At 39.3% G+C, this 23,090-nt stretch overlaps 1 protein-coding gene across 1 annotated transcript in view; it reads left to right on the top strand.

Moving 5' to 3' along the window:
- The first annotated feature begins 2,234 nt into the window (after positions 1–2,234).
- man1a1 (mannosidase, alpha, class 1A, member 1) overlaps positions 2,235–23,090 on the top strand; it is a 172,546-nt gene continuing 151,690 nt past the window's right edge. Inside the window, exon 1 of the mRNA XM_036582092.1 lies at positions 2,235–3,004. Within this exon, the coding sequence (XP_036437985.1) occupies positions 2,486–3,004 (519 nt within the window). The 5' untranslated portion in view covers positions 2,235–2,485. The remainder of the gene's footprint in view (positions 3,005–23,090) is intronic.

Below are 23,090 nucleotides of genomic sequence, written 5' to 3'. Positions count from 1 at the left end.
CATACAATGACTTTCTCGCCTCGCTTTTCTGAATATCTGATTTGTCCATGAAGCTGCATGAGTGAGTCATTTGTTATTGTCTCTCCACTGTTGCCAATTTCAGAGATTGAACAGTTGAGTCCAAAATGCAGATGTGTTAAGCAAGAGGTGATTAAAGTCCACAATTATCACATGTTGAACTAGGACAAGCTGTCTAGGAGAGAAGAAAAACTGGATGAGTAGATAAGTATAGGAAATATGGCGTAGAATGGCCCAAAACATAAAAAAACAATCTAATATGTTATTTGTCATATTATATAATATTTTTAGTGTCATCAGGTTTAACAGATGTGACGTTTGGCTTCCTAGCATAATATTAGTTACCTGGCTTCCTTCCTGTTTTGGCTGTACCAAAGCATTTGCCATTTTTCAAAAGTTCCTCCCACCTTCAAGATACATCATCAGAAGGGGGTTTTCCTAATCTTTAAAGTGGAAAATCTCACTATCAGGACTAACATTGCCCCACTGTAGGTGGCAAACAGACATATACAACATAAATTTTTAATTTTGGGTGGAGCGCCTCTTTAATTATCAATAACAATTATCAATAGCTCACAAAGCGCTTGGAAGACATATGTAACCAATGTTAAAAAGCACAACTGCAGGTGTAATGAGTGCCCACATTAAAAGCCAATGTAATGCCTGTGTTCACTCCCTATTACAGAACTGTGCTTTATCTTGTGAGTCAGCCATGTGAACTAGTTCACTATCCAGTACTGTAGCGTACAAATCACTATTTGTGAAATTACACTTAAAATTTCTCACAAAGGCATTTGCTGGCATAAGGAATTGGCTCAACAGGCCTTCATGACACAACAACAAAATAATAATTATTACTAATTAACTGAGTAACGTCTAATTAACCCTAACTTGTCTGCTAATGTGTCAAATAGTGACTTACAGTATCTTCTAAAGTGTGTGAAGAGTTTGCAATTCATTTTCAAAATAACATAGCCTTGATGAGACAGAGCATAGTTCCTATAACCTTCTTGATAAGCCACCCATGTCAGTGATGACATTTTCTTTGTTGTCAGTTATGAGGAGTTTCCAACAGTATAAACAAATAATGTTTGTCCACATGTGATCTTCACTCTGTTCCTACCTCACTCTTTAAGATGATTTTTGCTTGTGTTCAAAATTATGTTTTGACTACTGTACATTGCTCTCTGTCAACAGGAGCTTTTCCAGATGCTTTTAAACCACCTTGTTGAATCCTCTACTAAAAAACAGTAGCATTGTCCTTCTGTACTAAATCATTTTAGACCAATGTTAGACCTTTTTTTAAGTAAAGTCTTAGAAAAGATGTTTTCAAGCAATTAAATGTGTGTCTAATATCACACACGTTACTTGACAAGTTTCAATCAGGTTTTTGATCTAACCATAGTACTGAGACAGCATTAGTTTGTGCTGTCAGTAACGTTAGGCTTATGAACGACGCACAAAATCTTTCTATTCTGGTCTTCTTGGATCTTAGTGGAGCTTTTGATACTGTTGATCACAAAATTCTAACCCACCATATTGAATATTGGTTAGGCCTCTCGAGCAGATTTGTTTATGTTCCAGCATGTGATCTTAGATCTGCAGAGAGTGGCCTTCTGCAAATACCTTCTATAAAATACAGAAAACATGGATAAGCCTTGTTCAGTTATTATGCTTCTAAACTGTGGAACTCAAATGTGAGAAACATTTGAAAACGGATCTTTCACTTAGCATTTACTTAAAATTCTACGTCTCTTTGGTATTTATTAATTTCACCTGTGTCATTGTCTTAGATGAGTTTAAATCAATGCTCATAATTTTCTCTATTATTGTTAAGCTTCATCACCTGTCTGCAAAGCACTTTGAGCTGCCACCAGTATAAAACGTGCTCTATAAATACTACTACTACTACTACTACTACTAATAATAATAATAATAATAATAGGCAAGTAAGCCTAAATCTATAAGTGTAAAAAAAACAACCGAAAAATCTTATAAAAATTAGAAAAGATTAATTGTCCAGACTGATTTGTGAGTAAAAAACTGCCCTGTACCCTCTCCAACTTTCTCTAATCGCTAATCTCCTAATAGCCAATAAAGAGCGACCAAGCCATCACGTTCTCCAGAAAGACACGCCCACAATTGTATTAGGCGACTGTGAGAGCTGTGATTGGTCAGAGCGGCTGTCAATCTCACACCGCTGCTGCATAATCCGTCGTTCAGGGAGACTTTTCTCTTTCTCTTTCCTCGCTGTTTTTTTTCCTCGTATGTGTGTTCGGCAATGATAAACTGAAGCGGCAGCGTGCGTGGAGGGCTCACACGGAGTGGCTCCCTAACTTCCCGAGGACGCTATACCTCCACATATTCGACTAACATATGCCCTTATAAGCCTCGCAGTGCGGACAAGGATTTAATACATTTTCAGACAATTTTTTAGTCTCTCTAGAAGAAGAAACACATACAAAAAATGCCTGTAGCGACTCTCCTGCCTTTCACAGCGACTCCGAATAGGAAGTCTGTGAGCCCGACCTCCTTCAGACTGACGGAGAAATTCATTCTTCTTCTGGTTTTCAGTGCTTTTATAACGCTCTGCTTCGGCGCAATATTCTTCTTGCCGGACTCCTCCAAGCTGCTCAGCGGAGTTTTCTTCCGCTCCGCACCGGCCGAGAGCGACCCTCGCCCGGGCACTGACGGGGACTTCGCCGGCGCCGGCGCCACTGGCAGGGACGAGAAAATACTGGCCAAGATCAGGAAAGATCACGAAAAGGCACTGCTGGAAGCCAAAGACACGCTGCAGAAACGAACCGACGAGATAAAGCAGGACATTGAGAGCGAGAAGGAGAAAGTTGCCCGAGACGGCCAGGGCAGAGGCGGCGGGGGAAAGGACGACTCTCTGCCGGAGATCGAGTTCGTACGGCCGCCTGGAGCAACAGGGCACGAACCGTCAGACCCGGACACCAAGGAGAAAAGAGCGAAAATTAAAGAGGTAAGTTACTTGAAGCTTGGGCTTTATCTTTTGTATTGTCGAGTTTTTGATACGTAGTGGGGCTAACTGACACTTTAAGACTGTCAGTTAGCTGACGTGAAGTCTAGGTGTAAAAGAAAACCAGCCTGACGTTTGTTTTGTTGCTGTTTAAGTGACTAAGTTAGCTGGCCAACGTTATTTAGTCCCAATCTGGTGAAAATCATCTGTATCTACCATAACCACACACTTAAATGTGGTCATATCATTCGAAAAACAAGACTACACTACAGCCTAGGTGTCTGTAGGTTGTAGTTGGCCAACTTCCATTAAGTTGGCTTCCTATTTGCCAACGACTTGTTCGAATTTTCCCGTTCCATCTTAAAGGGTGCAGCAGTTACATTCTGGCACCTGGGGCGCCAGTAGGTAACCGCTGCAGTTTTTAAGGTGGAACGGGAAAATTCGAACAAGACGTTGGCGAGTAGGAAGCTGACTCGTGTTTCGTACTACTGGCTTACGTTGCTAGCTTACCTGAAGCGGCCGGTAAAACGAGATTAGCCGAGTAGCTAGCTGCTTAGTGTGCTCCATTTTTTTCGTGGCTTATTTAAAACCTCCTCGTTGTCACCTGAACAGCAATAACAATGGGCTTAGAAAAAACAGCTTGGGGTCCCCTTTTCACCCCCCAGCTAGAAGGTAGTCTATCTTATCTCACGCTTGTCCGTGTCAGCGTCACGTTGGCGTTGTAAGTTTCGTTCTCCAACAGTAACAAAGCAGATTCCCTGAACTGTTCGAGTGTTTTTTTAGTAGAACTACAAAAGTTTTTAGTAGAACTCAAACGTGTGAATGTTTAATTTCAGATGTTTTGTGAGCTGTCTTTGCTTGCTTGAACAGTTCGTCTACATCTTTGAGTACTTGTCTTATATGGTTCTTTAAAGAACCGTTTGAGTGGTGGCTCTGTAGAGCACCAAAAAGGGTTTGGCTGTCATTACAAGTCTTTTTGCTGCTGTATCGAACCATTTATGTAACAACAGTGGGTCCTTTTTGGTGCTATGCAGAACAGTTCTATAAAAATAGTTCCAGAAAGAACCATATAGAACAGGTTTTACCATATACACTCATAAAGATTGTTCTTTAAGGGTTCGTTAGTAAAGACACTGGTTCTACATAGAACCATGAACCCTCAAAAAACATATGCATGCTTAAATTGCATGTTGAAATGGTACATGTATATGGTTCTGTATAGAACATTTTTGAAAATGGTTCTGTATAGCACTAAAATGGGTTTTTATATTGTTACAAGCTTAACGTTGTAACAGTAGCAGAGTCCTGTTTGGGTGCTAAATAGAACTATTTTCAAAAAGGTTCTATACAGAACCATATACAACACATTCTTTACCAGTCATTTCACTTAACGATGCAAAGAACTGTTTAAGCATGTAGATGGTTCTTTGAAAGTTCATGGTTCTATATAGAGCCACTGCCTTTACTAAAGAACCACTGAAGAGCCATCTAACCATTTACAGAGCTATTTATACATTCATTTTTTTTGTGTAACCATTGGCTGTACAAAAGAACCACTTTTTTGTTTAAAGGGTGTCTGAACAGCCCTTGGGTCAGTCCCTGAGATTTCATCTAGTGTTTGGACTTTCTCTGTTGCTCTCAAAGCTGCAATGTAAATTCAGTAGTATGAGTTTCCGCGTCACCTGGATTGTTCAGAGTTTGGAGCATTTGAATTGCCTGAGGTAAAACCTGTAACGTGCAAGCAACATTTAGCTCTCTTGAAATATCTGTTGGCTTTCCAAAACTGAAGCAGACGGTACACTTGGATTTCAAATGAACGCCCTGATTCTGTCACTCGGACTATATGATGCTGAATACCTTTTGTTCAGGTCTCAGATAAACAACAGAACCTTTGACAATGTGCTGCAGCTCCTTTCACAATGTTTCTTTACCTGTAATGTAATTCACCTCTCCATCCAGTTCCATCTTGCAGGGCTGTTTGGAGTGACACCATATGTCTCACCAGTCAAAGTCCTTTCCTCTGCTTTTTTGCAGATGTTGTTGTATTGTGTTTCATGGCATTCTAGTTTTAGGTCAGGGGTGTCAAAGTCAACCACTGAAAGGGCCATATTAAAAAATCTCACAAAATCTGTGATGCTGGAGAACATCTATGTTTTGTTTCATTTTTAGTTAACGTTTTGCTATAAACCAAACTGACCATTGTTTATTCAAAATATGCAGAAACCTCAAAAGCAAAGTATAGGCACTTGTAGTAGACCTTGAAATATTACATGAATATTTGAAATATTTAAAATTAAAATGTCCCCATTAGCTAGGTCTTTTAATCCTACTACCTGTTTTCTTGAACTAGACCCCTGGCATCTTTTCTTTGCTGCAAGTTCATTAAGACTTGAGCTCAATTCCTGAGATGCTGAGCTAACGTTAAGTGTTTATATTGGCTAGTCTGCAGTTGTTTAGTGATATGACTGGTGTGGAACTGTGTAGAATTGTGTAGAACTGAGGTGAAACCTCTGTCCCATAGATTGTTATTGGGGTAGAAGAGCTGGAGCACACATTATATTGCAGTACATGCTGGAGACTGTAGTGCAGTGCATTGTGAAAAAGCTAATATTAATAGAAAATTAAAATACTTTTTGCGGGCCGGATAGGATTGTGCCTTGTGCTTGACACGTGGGTTTTAGGTCTTCAAGTTAACACTGCTGTTTCTCTTGGCTGTAGCTAGTCACTTATGAGATGAGTCACAGATACAAGCAGTATTTCCCAGACTCTAATAGGTGCATATAAGCTGTCAAGTGTTATAATTAGAGCTTTCATCCACGTTAATGCTGCCAGAAACCTCTTGAGTGAAATTTATGGCTGCCGTTATGCTTTTGTGTATTTCTTACTGCTGACCAACAGCAACCTGTAGGTTGGAGGTCCATTTTAAAACTTCAGATAAGGAGTTCCAAACATGCAGCCTAATCGCTTCTTTCAGTGGTTTTCTGACGGATCCTCAGGGCCACCCGGATGGTCCATATTATTGCTCGATCCCAACTTGCAACACTCGGAGCAAAAATGTGGACATTCTAGGTTGTACATGGGAAGCAGTTTGAGAACCTCTGCTGTACTTTGCTGTTGTGAATATTTTGCATTCGGTGTTTAAACCTTCTTTGAAAGGGTTTTGGAAATGTAATGATACTTGAAGACATTTTTACGATTCACAATATATCGTGGTATTTTGATTTGGTAAGTTGGAACAGGCACAGTTCACCAGCAGTAGCAGGTCTTGCCACATGTAAAAAATGTTGTCAGAAACTTTGATATGCTTGTAACATTTCGCATACTAGAGATGCATTGATCATGGATTTTTATGGCTGATTCTGATTTCTTTACAGCCAAATTTACCGATTTTTTGGCCAATTTTTATTAGCCTTATATTTTAAACCCAAAGCACACACTGTGTGGGCGAAATGAACACGACATACATTTTCCAGTACTTTGAATTGGCCAAATACCATATATATAACATTTATTTGCGCTTTAATGAGCAAAAATGGCATTTTAACGCTTTAAACGTAAAAGGCACATATTCAAATAATTCAAATCAGACAAAGTGCTACATCTAAAGTAAGAAATGACTGACTGGCTATTTAGGACAATGAGTATTGTATAATAAATCTGCATCATTTTGCTATCAGTCTAGCAGCAGCATTCAAATAAAGAGTGAGTGCACTCACCTGCCTCAATGTTATTTACCTCATAAAAATAAGACAGATCTGCCAAAATAAAAAATAATAAATTGGCCGAACGCAGTCAGCATATGTTATGTGAAGTGTGCCCTTGTTTATTTATAGCGATATAAAAAATTTTGGAAGCTTTTAAAAGGGGACAAAATGTATTTGTAGCGAAAGTAAAACCAGCAGCATTTGTTGACTGGAGGACTCACCCAACACGTTTTGGCACACAGGCCTGAACATTCAAAGAACGCTTTACATGATTAAAGGGTTCTTTGTATTGTGAAAGCCCTCAGATTGATGAAGAATGTGCTGTAGATGGTTCTTTATTGAACCTTTTTGAAAAGGGTTCTATATAGCACCAAAAAGGGTTTTACTATTATTACGGTGTCAAGCTTGTAATTATAGAAGAACGCTTTTTGGTGCCATATAGAACCTTTTTCAAAAATGTTATATATCGAACCATATTCAACACATTCTATGTCAATCTGAAGAACCCTTTCTTGAGGCAAAGAACCCTTTAATCATGCAAAGCGTTTTTTAGTGTTAATGGATCTATATAGAACTATTTTCTTTACTAAAGAACCCTTGAAGAAGCATCATTTTTGAGTGTGTATGGTGAAGAAACAGTCTTTAAAATTTGCATCACAGAAATAGAACACAGGAGCTGTATTGTTAGAAAAGATTTAACTGACCCTGTCGGAAGGCATTTTGAGTGTAGTCCACATGTGAGGAAACACTGTTACACACCTCTCACTCCAGGATGTGCAAATAAGAATGAATTGAGCCAGTTGTTGTGGTTTCTCAAGCAGTTCCAGACAAGTTTCAGGTAGTAGCAGGCTAATGCCTCAGGCTGTTCTTTGAGGGTCTGTTTCGTGTCTCTGTGCAGGTCATGCCAAGGGTGAACCTTTCGCATTTTCTAATGAGATGCAAATCAATTCCTAGCTTCAGCTTGACGGGCCTGACCCCTTATCAGTATTCACTGTGTATTCTGAATGGCAGTTGGTTAATACCTTGTCAGACTGCTCTCTCATCCTGTTCCCTCAACGCACAACAGTGAGTTGCTTCTGTCTCTGTTAATGTGTTCATAAACAGTGTCATTGTGTCTGTACTAACTTATCAACCCCCTGAGAAACTGAACGTCATGATAGGTATCATGTATTGTGTGTCTTCAAATATCCTGATGTTTTTGCCATATTGCCCACCCCGTACCTGGAACAAGCAGTTTTCAATGGGATTTCAGACACTGCTGAATCAGTGCTGTTTGACTCAGTGTCGTGCAAAAGTCTTATGCCATCTCAGCTATTTATCTAGACAGTAAGCATTTATTTGTTATTAGAATATGAACAAATAAATAATATATTTCAAAGCCCAGTATTTACAGTTACCGTGGAAAACCTAGTTTAACTAAACAGTCTTTCATTAAATGAAATCAGGTGAATTGAACAAATCCATATGTTGGCTGGAGTGCAGTCAGTAGTCAAGTAACCAAATGTTTGATCTTCTAACTGTGTTCTTCTAACCAGCATATTAAAATCCTTACTGCCAACAAAACATTCCTGTTATGTCTTAAAACATACTGGCGTAGTTTTAAACAATTTTCTTGCCTGCCTAAATCTTTAACTCCATTTTCTTTAACTAACTTCTTTGTGGTACTCAGAAACGTGAGCCAATAGACAACAAGAGAGCAAGCTGTGGTTTCTTCCTGCACCTCCGGCACCTTTGAGTCTAGCTCAGGGGTCGGCAACCCAAATGTTAAGAAGAGCCATTTTGTCCTTTTGATAAAATCAAACCACCTTGGAAGCCACAACATTATGTCCATTTTACCATGTTGGCTGTAAATATACTAAATATAAAATATAAAAATATAAAATATAAAAATATACTAATATATAGCCTATATGCTAGTATAGGCTAAAAATGTAATATAAATGAAAACGCAGAGTTACTGTGCTCTGCTTCAAGCTTTAGACCAGATATAGTCGCTTTTCTCGCATCTCAGTCAGGAAACTTTTCCTCAAGTATAGAATAGTTTCTTGTAAAGTATCTCTCAACGTTTGATTTTTCGCGAGGCTGAAGTCAGCTTCTCATTCACCAGCTTCTCGTTCGAATTTTCCCGTTCCACAGTAGATGGTGCCTGAGGCACCAGAATGTAACTGCTACACCATTTGAGGTGGGGACACACACACATGCAATGTAACTGCTACACCATTTGAGGTGGGGACACACACGCATGCATATATATAAGCAGACATAAGCATAACCATATTGATGTGATTATGCGTCCCTACAAAAAGGTTACCTGGCTTGCGTTAGCGGTTTACTCAACTGTGTTTCCTCCAAAACCACATCAGGACCACGCATACTTGCTCGATCTTTGCTCCACCTTGGTGAAGAAAGCAGCAAGGTAGCAGTTCAGTATCATTGCAGCTTAAGATTTTTGCACAGCAGAGTAGATCATATATGTTTGAGGCTCTTTGTATGTAGCTGAAAAGTCAGTCATCAGACATACTGTCAGAAAATCCTGAAGCCTCACATCTCCCTCTGTCTACCACGACCTTGTGTTATTTTATTTCACTAAATTTCACACAGTCATTTGCCCAGAGCTTAGAATATGCCTGCTATTTCCAAAGCTCATCACCTTGTTGAGCCCTTGGAATCTCTTGAATCTATTTTTTTCCCCCTTCAGATTGAACATTTAGCCTTGTGGAAAAACTGTCTGAAGTGAAAAGTACCTACTGCATATTTTGGTTTCTGCTCACTAACTTCTGCACTCAGGAAACAGAATACTGGGAAATGAAAAAAGGCTTTCTTCTTGCAGTTCCTTTTTGATCAAATTGACAATTCTTTTATCAACTGACTTGGCTAATCTATATTAAATGGATATTTGACTGAGTTCCAAAGCATGGAGCGGAGAGTGTTTCATGTCTCACTGGTTGAGCTCAAAGACCACCAGTAAGAAACTGCTAGCAAGAGAGTTCCTCACGGTTAATATTGAGCCCACTGGCGGGGCTTGAATCCTAATACCAGGATTAAGCTGTGTCACATACGTAATCATATTAGTGCATGCTGAGGCCTCTCCCCTTCTCTTTCCGCCCCTTCTGCCTCGCATCAATAACTGCTCCAAGATCAGTGAAGTCTTGGTGCACCTTTTCTTGGAGCGCTTTGGATTCCTGGCTGAGTAGTTAGAGATGGGCGTTTTAACCATTTTTCCTATTTGAAAGTCCCCTTTTTAAAAAGAAATGTATTCCAAAAAAATGAAATATTCTGAATTTAAAAACAAACATGAACATTTTGTGTACTGCTTGCAGTTAGCATAAGAGGTGAAGCTGTTTGATTTGTGACATTTTTTTTGTCTGTTGTAGTGAGTACAGCGTTTAGCTGCTCATCGAAAGGTTGTACCAGGTGTTAACTATAAAATATGAGTATATACATGTGCTTGTTGAAAGATGTTCCCACCACGCAGACAATGAAAGCAGGTCTGAAGAATATTTCTCTTGCTTTTTCTTTGCTGTATTGAAAAGCACTTAGATCACATGAGTGCATCAGGTATATGTATTTTTTCATTTTCACAAACACATTTAACTTTTTCCCCACTCATGACAACTGGTGAAGGTTGTGTTATACGTCACATCTGGTAAACTCGTTTATCATTTGTGTATGACTTCATCAGCTGTTTTAGTGCAACGTTCAAGTGGGGAAAGTTGATATTTTCCATTTTCTGACATTGAACACAGCAAAAGACCATTTTTCTGAGTGGACTTTATGCCAGATATACTTTTTTCAACAAACATTCTTTTGTATTTTTTTTTGACAACAGGTTTACAGTGTCTTGTTATTATGGAATGTGCCATCACATTTAATAAAAGCCATTTTTAACACTAAACTTAATCTGAAATATTTTCATTGAGTTAAATAGTAAAAACAAAACTGAGCAATATATAGATAAACCTATGTCAGTGTTGCTTTCTAACACTCCACTAGCCCAGCAAAAACAGTGCTAGATGTTGTTTTATGTCTGAATTTCTTATTCGCCAGCTTTTTGTTTTGTTGAATTTTCTGTTCCACCTTAAATGGAGCAACAGTCTGTACAGGCACTTGAATGTGACAGCTGCATCACTTAAGGTGGAATAGGCAGTTGAAATAAGAAGCCAACTTCAGCTTTAAAGTCATTTGTCTTGTATGTCTCCCATACACTCATGCCTCCTACTGTCCAGCACTGCTGAAATTTAGGGAAAAATATTAGTCATTCTTGCGGTACCAGCAGGTCCATGGCTTACTGCACAGACAAAGCCCCAGGACTCTGATGCAGCTGACTGAGTCAGGTGGTTCCTCAGGTGGTACTAGAGGAAACAGAAGTGGGGTACTCACTCTAATGTCAATGTTAGGCTAAGGCTAAAAAGAGGTGATCAAGGGTAATTTTCATTTTTATTTGAAACCTGACACATACATGACTCAGCTATTCAGCTAAACGTGAACTTTAGCATGGTTTGTGCTGTTTGTCATTGTTTCTGCATGTATTTGTGGCATAACAGTATAGCGGTTATAACACAGATCATAGTATCGTAATATACTGATCACTACTAAGAGTTAGACACTAAATTTATGCACAGTAAAAATTCAGTTTATGACCAGTTCTTTCAGTGTTCTTAGTAGTGCTTTTTTGTTGGAAATATTTCTGAACGTAACTCCGCTTAGATGTCACTGTGCACATCATATTATCAGTCAAAACGCATCTAAAACTGAAAAGATAAAACACAATTTCATTGAATTTTTTTTTTCTGTACTATGTACTTTATGCAAATACCCAGTCTGTAAAAGAATGCAAAGATGACTTTGTATATCTGTGTAATTTGAATAACTGCGCATACTGACAGCAGCAGCCACAGCAGCCCTGTTTGACACTGGTGATAATTCACACTGTGGAAAATAGAATCTAATCCCACTGATCAGTAGCAAGACAGAAACAAACAGCCCCAGCGGGACTCCACAGGGGCCCCTCGCTTTCTGTGTCCAGACACCATTCACGGCTTTCTCTCTCTCCCTGTGAGCCTCCCTGACCTTTAGTGATAATTGTTCTGTGAAAAGGAAATTGATGTCAAGATCGTTCCAGGAGTGAACTGTTAGTGTGTAGCTTTTGTTGACTGTAAGCCAATAAACACCTGCCCAGCACTGAATCTGGCATTTAAAGTTTGACTTTTGGCACGGGCTTGCGCTTTGAAATAAAACTTTATTGATGACCTTTATTGAATAAAAACAAACGGGTTTAGTAAAGCCATGATACTTTAAGGCGGTGACGGTTGCTTGATTAAAAGACTCGTTCCTTTTAAAGTGGACCTGTTATGCTTTTCTGGTTTTTCCCTTTCCTTTAGTGTGTGTGTGTGCGCGTGTGCATGTGTTATAGCTTTTTATAGCTACCAGCAAGCTTGGCACGCCCTCACGCAACAAACAGCAGCTTCTGGAGGCTAGGAAGAGTTTGTTCAGCTTTGTATCCACGACGCTGACCTGGCTCTCAGGATCGAACTCTGGCTCAAACCCATACTGACGACATTGGAAAAATTGTAGCTGGTGTTTACAGCTGCTTAGGAGAGAAGGATCTGTCTGCAGACTGCAAGACAGGGGTGGAAGATGTAGGGGTGGAACCACTCTGATGGTTGACCAGTCAGAAAGAGTGGGTGAGCTGACCAGTCAGAGTACACTGAGCTCATTGAGGAGAGCTTAAAGACACAAGAGCCCTAATAGAGTTTGACAGAAGGTGTACAGTGTGATTAAAAAATGTGTTTTTGGAATGTATGGAGCATGTAAATCTATTCTAGGAGACTCTTAAAAATAAAAATATGAACATTGAAAATTTGCAAAATAGGTCCCCTTCAATTTTCGTTTTTTGTTTTTTTCCCCCGAAGTCCACTTATAAAGTTTGTGTGGTTTCCTGTACCAAAAGTAGTCATCATTTATGTTTCCATGACCATTTTCCAACCTCTCATTATCCTTTAGAAATAAACATACTCTCTTTGTTACTGTGCCTTTTAAGACTGCTTTATGTAAATGACTTCTGTACTGATCGGATGCTTTGTGTTGTGGTTCATTCCAAAAGAGTCTAAAACACTCCTTATGACTTTGGTGTGAAAGGGAGGGGCTAAACTGCTGTGTGTGTGTGTGTGTGTGTGTGTGTGTGTGTGTATATGTATGTATGTGTATGTGTGTGTGTGTGTATATATATATATATATATATACACACACACACACACACACATCATAATTATTTATTATTTTAATGGTCTTGCTTGTCTCACATTAAGAAACGGTCTTCTGGACACACCCAGTTATGCATTTTTGCAGTATTGTTTTTATATCACTATTTGTGTACAGCATTGTGTAAATTATATTAGTTTATTACTGTATATTCTTAATTGAAGTCTATTTTGAAGGCTTCTGTATCTTTTTCCAGCAGAGCATTTTGGAATCTGAAAGTTGTTGTTGTTGTCGTCGTCGTCGTCGTCGTCGTCGTCGCCGTCGTCGTCGTCCCCTTTTAAAAGCTCAAATTACTCAATTAATCATCAGGGATTTATAGGTTGGTCATTTATTAATATAATCATATCAGCCAGCTGTATATAATCCTTTTAGGTGTTTTTTATCCACCCCTTTCTTAACCACTATATGGAAAGATAAGTGTGATTGGAAGATCTTGCATGGTAGTTTGAATAGATTGATTGAATAGATTGACTAATTGAATGGCTTTGCAGTTTTTCCACCTCCTGATGTGTTTGGTGGAGGAGGTTGATTGCTGAGGGCTTCAAGTATAAAACCTCTGGCTCTGCACTGCACCCATTTGGGCCGTCTGATCCGCTCATTCATTATAAATGAGTGAACTTTCCACTCGTTCACACATCATTCCCCTCACCATTAATTATGCAAAATTTAAGCTAATGAGGGAAATTCATTTCCATCCTGATGATCATTGGCTGTCAGCAAGGAGTAACAAAAACATATTGGAAGAAATTCAAGTTTTGGGCATAGCATAGGGTAGCAAGGCAAGATATTTCCTGTTCTTTGGATGCTTTATGTATGCATGTATGTATGGATGTATGTATTTATTTATTTTTTTATTTTTCATCTCTATTCTGTAGCCCAGCATAAAAGCTTTCATGAAGAGCAGTAATAAGTAGAATAGAAGTTTATATGCTCAGTAGCAGAAGATCAGTGCTAAATCCAGTGTGCAGTTTGCTGTATGGAGCAGGAAAACTTCTACATTGCTGGACAAAGGGCCACAGTAGGGAGTAGTCATTTGGTAAGAAAGAAAGCAGAGGGAACAATGTGCTGAATGCTGTTGGAACAATACACCACAGTGGTGTTATTTCACTAGGAGCTTTTGACAGTAGTGCACTCCCAAAGCTTATACAGGGTCAAACTAAGCGTTCCAGAATTTTATATATAGCATTAAGCTTCTGGAAATGTTTGAAGACTCTAAGGGAGTAGCACAGGGCTTAAAAATAACTTTTAGTTTCATTTGAATTTGTTCAGTAGATATTTGGAGGAGGAAAAGGACCTCAGCTTTCTGTTCCTTGTGTTATTGTAGGGTTATTCTAATCTGATCCAGTGGATTGGAGCCAATCCAGGCACATGTTAGTGGATTGGGTGTCATCCCGTCCCTTTATTTCTTTTGAGCTCTCTTTTCTCCACTGTAGAACATGTGCCATAAGCAAACATTATCCACAACCTGCAGCAATGAGGCTTTTTCAGAATTAAAGAAAGTAGTATAAATCTCCACAGTTTGGAACTATTTTAAAGTGAAAAAATTAACCTGTATTATCAGCCTGTGTTTCGACTGCTTGTTTGAACTAGCCGCCTTCCTTCAAAACAAGGAAAATATGAATAAGTGCTTTAAGTCTTTTTTGTGCTGCTTACCATAAGCGGTGTGCCAGCAGAAGTATGTACAAAATAAACTGCCATCGCGCTTTTCACTCCTGAGTCTCAACTGTGGCCGTGCCACACTGCTTTGAGTTTAAAACTGCTCTTAAACAGCAACATTGCATTTAGCAATGCCGTTTGAAAAAAGTTAAAATGATAATTCTATATAAGTAGCCCACTGCAAAAGATATCAGTTCAAGTTTTTTAAATTATTTATTACTATATTCCTAAAAATTGCTATAAAAGCGTTGGAATGAGGCTTTATATGAAAACTTTCATATATAAGAATGTAAAATGGAAAGTATCTACTTTTGGTGTGTTTTAGCCTATTTTTTAGTCTATGCTCTTCATTCATTCAAATCTAGCAAAGACTTTTTGAACACATTTGTAAAACATCCTTTGGTCTCCCAGTAGGTCATTCTGATCATAAGTAAGGCATGAGAGTTAGAGTCAAAGTGCCAAAAATCTGACAGATCTCCATTTTCACTATTATAGCTATTGCACTGGGGTTAGGATTCATGAAGGGATGGCGGAGACCCAGGCTGAACCTACCTGTGTCCCGGTCAGCCTGGTTCCTGACCTGAGGCGTACACAGCTGTAATGGATTGCCCCCAGCAACTGCAGACATTGCTTGGAGGCTTCAGTTAGTCTCCTCTCTTTTTCTCAAGCAGCTCTTACATCTCGGCGCATATTCAAAAAGGCTGAAATATACTTTCTTATCTTACCGGAGTGTTTTTATTAAGGATCAAGGTGATGCTAAGACATTAAAGACGCAGGCCATGAAAATTCATGGGACATTTAGACTCGCTCGCAGAGGGAGAAATGATGATTTAAAAAAAAAAAATGTCGGTTATGTAGGTGAGCTCTTGGCCTTCGTTCTGTGCAAACAAATGCTTCGCTGAACCACTAATAGCAATGAAAGGCCTTATTTGGTAACTATGGAAGATTCATGTTGTCATGAATTTTTTTTTTTGTGAGGAGCCTTTTTTGTTTCCTCATTCACTGCTAGTTCAGAGCCAGAAGATGTGAATGAGGAGGCTGATGTGGGCTGGGGTGATAACAGAGAGGCTTCTCACTCACTATGCTTTCCAGGTGCTGATTAATTGAGTGAACAAAGACACCTGACACAGTAGGACACATTGATTAAAAGGTGTGAAGCAAGCTGTTTGTATACTGTGCGTCTGGGGTCGTGACCTCTGCTGTAGACTGGAGTCTGTTTTTGATTCAATTGGGAGAGATATGACTGCATGATAGGTTGTGTGCCCATGTAGAATGTGTGTGTGCATCGGGGGGAGGGCGTTGTATGTTCTTATTCGTCTCTCTAGGCACACTGGTGGGGGGAATCAAAGGGGAAAAATCCGTCTTGTCCATAACAAAGCAGTAAGTGATGCAGAATGTAAGGGCTCTGTAACACAGAGTGAAGGGTCAGTGGTCATATCGTAGGGCTGTATAGCATGCACAAAAGACAAGTATTGCTGTTTCATTTTTACTTATTGGGCCTGCAATACACTTTCGCAGTGATGAATCAATAATGTGGCCTGGTTAAAGATTGGGTGGTGTTGTTTGTTGTTGTTAAAGAATCATATCCTCTTGGATCTCCTTCAATCACATGATTCCACCAAGCTTAAACGATGAAATCGACACATTAAGTGCCATCACATCTTTTCAAACTGCTGCTAATGCAACATAATTGTACAGCTAGTGCACTTGACTGAGAGAGCTAGCTACTTATTCTTTCATGTTGGCTTACAAATGCCGACAGCGGCTAGCATCACACGACTGGGGAGTGGGAAGACAATTCTACCTGCTCTAAAAGAGCCAGGCCAGTCATGCTCTCTTGGACTCTAAACCATGGATGGATGAACTTGTTGAGCTCATAATTAGGCCTGTCACAACTATAACAATCGCCAGGGCTGGGTTTCCCAACAGCATATTGGCACAAAGGTGATTGAACACACTTTCCACCAGTTAAGATCTTAACTTTCAGTTGGTTTTAGGAAACTGGGTTCGATCAGTTATTAGCTTTCATTATCATATGTTTACATCACAGCAATCGGAATATGAATAGATGATGTATTCATCAGTAGGGTTTAGGCAAATGTTTGTTTAATGGTAGCTTGTGCTGTGCCTGTCGTCAGTTAGGAGCTACTAAGTATGGACAACTAGGAAGCAAGACAGCTACACAGCCAGTTTGGCCACTTTAGATTTCTGCTTTCATAGTACCTATGAACAAATAGGTCGATTACATTTTTAGTCACAATCGTTTATGACAATTTTCAGCTGAATTTTTATGATTGTGAAAGGCCAGCTGGTGATCTCCCAACGACAGGGCAAACATTTAAACTTTTGGGCCTTGTGGTAGCCTGGTCTGCTTTTTTAATGAGATTTTGTTGGATTTTGTGAATACCTTGGCTTGATTCCTTCATTAAAACGGCAACAAGTCAGGTTGCTCACAGCGTTTAAGTTGTAATAGGTTACTCGTTACGCTGATTTGCATATTGCAGCCTTTGCAGTGTCACTGTTGCAGAGGTCAATAAAATGATACCATTTACAAAGTAATATATTGTGCAGCTCTGTTATGCAGTGCTAGAGGCACCGAAGGATGTTCAGTGGAAGTTATAATATCTGCACCCTTGCCCTGTCTGCTACCTTAGAGTCCTTGTGGTGGAGAGAAGAAAATAAATCAGTTTGCTTTTGATAATCTGTATTAGTTCTCATTGTGTCAACATGTTCATCTTAAATCGAATATCTCTAATGAAAAGATCATGTGCTGCGCTTGAAAGGAGCGTGATTTTAGTCTTTTTGGTTAGTTCTGATGAGAAAGCCGTTCAGATGTCTTTTGAAGATCTTTTACACTTGACAAAGACACTTGAATGTCATTTGATATCTTTTACTGCTCTACTCTAGCTCTCATAGCTCCAGTGAAATCCAAAACATCAGGCCTGCTGAGAACAGGCAGACTTGCTCATGCGGGATAAAGCTGAAATAGCTTACAGATTTTGTAAAACTTTCAAAATCCTAGCCTTCTTTCTTTTATACCCAGAACCAGATGCTTAGAGCAAAAAGAGAAATCCTTCTGTGGTGAGTTTTAGGGACTTGTCTCTTAATACCTCTGTTACGAGGCTTAGCCGGTTTATGCTGCAGTGTAAATTTCAACTGAGAAATCTTATCTGTGCAGCCTTAGGCTTCTTCAGAATAGGAGCTCATTTTCATAGTCTAATGTTACATGAGCTAATATAGCTAACAGCTTGTGCACATGGGCTACATGGAAAATCTAAGATTACACAAAACCCAATGTGCGAAATAAATCACTAGAATCGCAATTGGATATGGTTTGTATGTTCATCTAACCACAAAGCACTAGCTCAAGCGCCCATGTTCACACGCTCTGGTGGTGCATCTTACTTAGAAGCACAATGATCCATTGATTTCCTGACTAATGCATCTCATGCTAAAGGAGCACTGATGCAGTTGGAGATTTATGAGAAAGTCAGTAGCATGGAGAGAACCTCCTTGATTTACGCCATGCCACTGCTTTTTCTGGAAGCGGTATAATGATCCAGTCTGTTTCTAATGGCCTGCTCACTTTCTGTGTTCACAGTAGATAAGTCGTTCTCTGCTCTGGTCTTGGAGGGACACATGCAGATTTTAGTGTTTTCCCCTGCTTTCAAACACATTAATTAACCAATCAGCTAGTTATCTGGCCCTTCCGAAGTTGAAGTGGATATGTTGATGCACAGAAGACATTAAAATGTGCAGGGCAGGTGACCTCCAGAAGGTAGAACTACTGGAGTAAAGAAGCAGTCTGATTTACCAAGAGAGCCTCACATTTTACATGTACAGATTTTGTGTTAGTTTAGCGCAAAATTGTAAAAAATTATTTGGAAGCTTTTAAAATTTGTGTTGTGGTGCACAATATGTTGATAGGCAGTATTCTAATAAATCATAAATGGGGGAAATAAAGTGATTATTATTAGTAATCTGAAAGTTGAATCACATAATTATGATAATTAGATGCCCTATTTTTGTTTGTACATGGATGGATGGATGGATGGAAATCGCTCCAGGAATGTATGGAAAAAAAAATCTGGCTGATCTTTACATTTTGTCTTCAGCATTCATTTCAGGAAGAATGGACCTATACAAACAGTACAAAATGACTTGCAAACAGCTATTGTTGCATTGACTTCCATTGAAAGTTAAGAATGTTGTTAAATGAAGATTTTGGAGATAAAAGGTTTTGTTCTGACAGTGATGAGATATTAAATATCATACAAAAAAGGCAACAAATGAGAACTCAGCTATATGAAAATTTACCAGGAAACAAGGAACCATATGTGTGTATATGGCACAATTATAACTTAACATGAGTTCAGAAAAGATGTTCACTAAAATAGCTTGATGTAACTGTCAGTGTAGAGTAGCATTAGCTATATATTTTTTGTGCAGCATGTTAAATTCAGCAAATTAACAGTGGTTGTGGAATAAAATGTGCAGAACTGTTCCCTGTAGAGGATGTTAGCTTGTTTTCTCTAAGAGTGAGCACCTAAACTTTTGCGTACTACTGTGTATGGATTAGAAGGTGAACCTATTTAAAAGTCTGTTTTTGATGTTTGTATCAGCCACAACAAGGTATTTAATTATCGATAATTGTTATCAGTCCAGAAATTCTAAATCAGTGCACCTGTAGCTTGTTCACATACTATTTTATTTGAGTCAAGGCGGTTCTGCGTCTTTGGAAAAGTTAGTTCCCGAGGACGATGGAGGCCTTATGGTACTCGATGGCCGGCAGCCACCACACCACTCTCATTTGGAGTTGCAAGCAAATGGCTGTAACTTTACTCGGCCCCCCGTGTTCAGCTGTGGGACCGGGCTGTCTCTGGAGAGCCTGCGCTTGGCAGCAGATCAATGAAACTGTGTCCTAGAGAGAGTGTGTGTGGACGGTCTGCCAAGCTGGATGTGGACCCCGTGCCAGCGAGGCGCATGCCCCCCTCTTGAGCTGCACCTGTTCTCCAGGCGCCTATCCACAGGTGTTTCCTGAGCCGCGCCGGGGGAGGGGAGGGCTCAGTATCCGTGTCATCACTGCCGTTGTCGCTGTGTAATCTCTCTTACCAAGAGAATTCCAGCATTCATGATAACCGCACATACTCACAGTCACATGCCGAAACAGCAGGATCTCATATGAGCAAGGAAATGTTGCAGTTGCAGCTTGCAGAAGTCAGTTATTGATTTACTCAACAGGGAAACTGTGCACGGTAGACAATGGTTGCTCACTGAGTGCTGAACAGCTTATAGGTGCAGTCCAGCCAAAATCAGAAAGTCAAAACCAGTGATGCATTTGTCCTTCAGTAGTGAAGCTGTAGTCTCTAGAGCAATTTGAATGCTGAGGAAAAACCCTTCTGATGATGTACATTGAAGGTTCAAGTAACATTTAGAAAGGTTGAAAGTACGTGGGTGGGTGTTTTTTATTTATTTATTTTTTTAATTTATTCCTTTTTTCCCCCATTTTTCCTGTCTATAGCTGAGTCTCTAACTAATTAGGGATGTGCACAGGTGTAATGTAACAGTTGCTGAGGACATGTTGTTAAAGTTTTTGCAGTTTTTGTTAACTAGGCTAACTATTTTTGCTGTTGTAAGCTTGTTTCCGAAACATTGAAAATTATATTGACAAAACATGTTCGCCTGTCATCAATAGTTGGGAAAAGACCTCATGTAGAAGACAATGAGTCCTCATCAGCATGCAGTGTTGTACCGGTCAGTTGTAGTAGCTCATTAGCTCATCTTGGTAGCCTCTAGGGGCAGCCTCTGACACAAAAATCTACTGATTTCCTCGGCTATTCCTCAGTAATAAAAGTTGTTTTGAATATATCCACTTGTGAGATGATAAGCAGGGAAAGACAGATAGAACAATTTGTGCTGGCCAATTTGTGGCCTGAAGTATAGAAACTTGTGTATCATGTTTACATTGTATTTACAGTTAACAAGCATGATTCAGCAGTAAAAGCCAGTCATGTGTTACTTTAAAAATATTAACAGTGTTAAAATCTAAAAATAAGAACTTTGTAGTCAATTGTAGCGAATTCTGACAGTCGTCTGATAATTGTCATTTTTGTTATTAATGGTGGATGTTTGGGAACGTGTAACGAACAGTTTGACTAGTCTGGTGGATTGTTGAAAGGAGAAAACAGCAAAAAAGTGGTTACTGAGTGGTTACTCTGTGTTTTAGTGGCAAAAATGTGAAATGTTGGTTGGTCAGGGTCACTTCCTGCAATAAGTAACATATTAGAGGTTAGTTTTATGCTGTAATGCTCCTTTTAATAGCAGTCACACACTCGTAATGTCGTTGACCTCTCTGCAAAGTGCAGAAACCTCCCAACAGCGTCCGGCTTATTTTATTCAACTGAAACCTCTAAAAATAGGAAGAGAAATTCTTTCCATCGCCTACGCATTTTGTTAGACAGTGTGATCATTTCAGATGATGACGATATGATCTAGGCGCTGATCCACCATGTGGGAGCTAAACTCCTTCTCCATCGCCTCTGTCAGTCAGCAAGTTTTCTCTTCATTAGACCTGTGGAGATCCCTTCCCTGCTCTCATTAGGGCCACACTGCTGTAATGTGACATTAAAGGATTCCTGTAAAGGATGTAATCTCTTACCCCAGGAGCTCATCCTCCCCTCTTGCAGGTAATTGATTTCTGAAAGTGCTGCGGGTTACCCAAATGACACCATTACACAGTTTCATCTCAGCCCAATTCTGAAACTGCTATGAACGTTAGTGGTTTCAGTCGAAAGTAAGTAAAGGACTCTTCATTTATCTGCCAAACCAGAGCAGAGCTAGTGCAGCACTCATTTGGATAGTGACAGTTTTTTGTTTTCTTTCTGTGGTCTAGCACATTGCATTAGAAAATGAAACGATGACTGATGTTAAAGTGCACTCTATAGGCTTTACTTCATGGGAATATATTGTAGGTCTATATTTATTGAGGCGTGTAGTGTTCACAGTCCTGTTTTCCAAGTAGCCCCTTCATTTTGTGGGGCTGAGAGGAATTTGCCTTTTCGGTTGTTTCTTGGCCAGCTGTGTGCTGCTTCATGCAAAACGGCTAACAAAAGGTCTAGAGTCATGGCATTTGTGTCTAGGGTCTTTTAGTTTAAAACGTAATCAAAGAAGTGTCAGTGCTGGTAAGCAAGTGCCTGTCTCATGAAGAGGCCTGGACAACTAATTTAAGGCTCAGTTCAATCTAAGTATGGATTTTAAATTTTCACAAGGCTACATCTCTCTAGCAACTTTTGCTGCATGCCTAACCTGCTCCACGTCAGGTTAAGTTCAGGATTTTGGATCATAAAAAGCTCTCTGAGCAATCATGGACAGTTTTCAGGTTTTGTTCTGTTTTGGGTGATGTTTTTGGTATGACACTTTTCTACAGAGGAAACAAATCATTCTACACAGACATCAAGAATATAAAGTAATTACGAGTCCAATAAGCACTAATTATGGCAATTATTTGTCATTACTTTCTAGATATTTACATAATCTGATTTTCTTTTTCTGTTATTGGAAAATAAGCTGCTTGGCTTCTCATATTTCTCGCAAGTAGGTGTTTGTTGTAAATATCACTTGCATGTACATGCGCACAATAATTAATTCTTCTTAAATCTAAACCTTGATTAACAGAGGTTAACCATATTTATAAAACAGATTAATCAGGGCTGTATTTATAGGCTTTCTTTAGTTGATTGTGCTTCTTGAGGTCAGCAGAAGGCAGAAAAATCTGAACAGTTTTGCACAGATGTTGCTGAAACATCAGGTGTGTCAAACTTTTTGGTACATTCTTAAGAAGCAAGAACACATTGTGGTCTATGACTACAATAGTGGATAACTGAAGAATACTGTCCACCATGAAGAGGAAAAACCCCTTTTAATCAATTAATACGAATTAATCTTAAAAAGAATGCTAACTTCTGGTAAACCTCAAAAACTGTGCTGAAAAGTACCTGAAAGCCTTGTACAGTTCTGGTTTAATGTCTTAGACAGATGGAATGAAGATTAACCCTTATCAAAGTGATGGAAAGATGAAGTATGTGCCTCCTCTGTGAATCATGACTGTATGACTGTATATGTCTGAAGGGAACTAGCACACTTGTGTGTAACAAATATTGTGCCTATTAACAGCAGCATCAGGAGAAATTTAAGCATCTTAACTGCTCGTTCGACTGAATACCTCAAGACTAGATGGCAGTTTATCTTCTAGCAGAGCAGTGACAAACATATTATTAAAGCAACTCTGGAGATTTTCAGGGTCAGAAAGTGGACAGCTCTGGCCAAGTCAATCAACTGACCTGAGCCCTTGAAGACAAGACTGAAGGCAAAAAGCTGGAACTAGGCAAGAAGTTAAAAACACTGTATTACAGGTCTGGTAAACCTTCACCATAGAAGATGCCCAGTGTCTGGTAAAGTCTGTGGACTAC

This window comes from Colossoma macropomum, unplaced genomic scaffold, assembly GCF_904425465.1.
Source record: "Colossoma macropomum unplaced genomic scaffold, Colossoma_macropomum, whole genome shotgun sequence".
Taxonomy (NCBI): Eukaryota; Metazoa; Chordata; class Actinopteri; order Characiformes; family Serrasalmidae; genus Colossoma; species Colossoma macropomum.
This window is presented reverse-complemented; position numbering and strand designations above follow the sequence as displayed.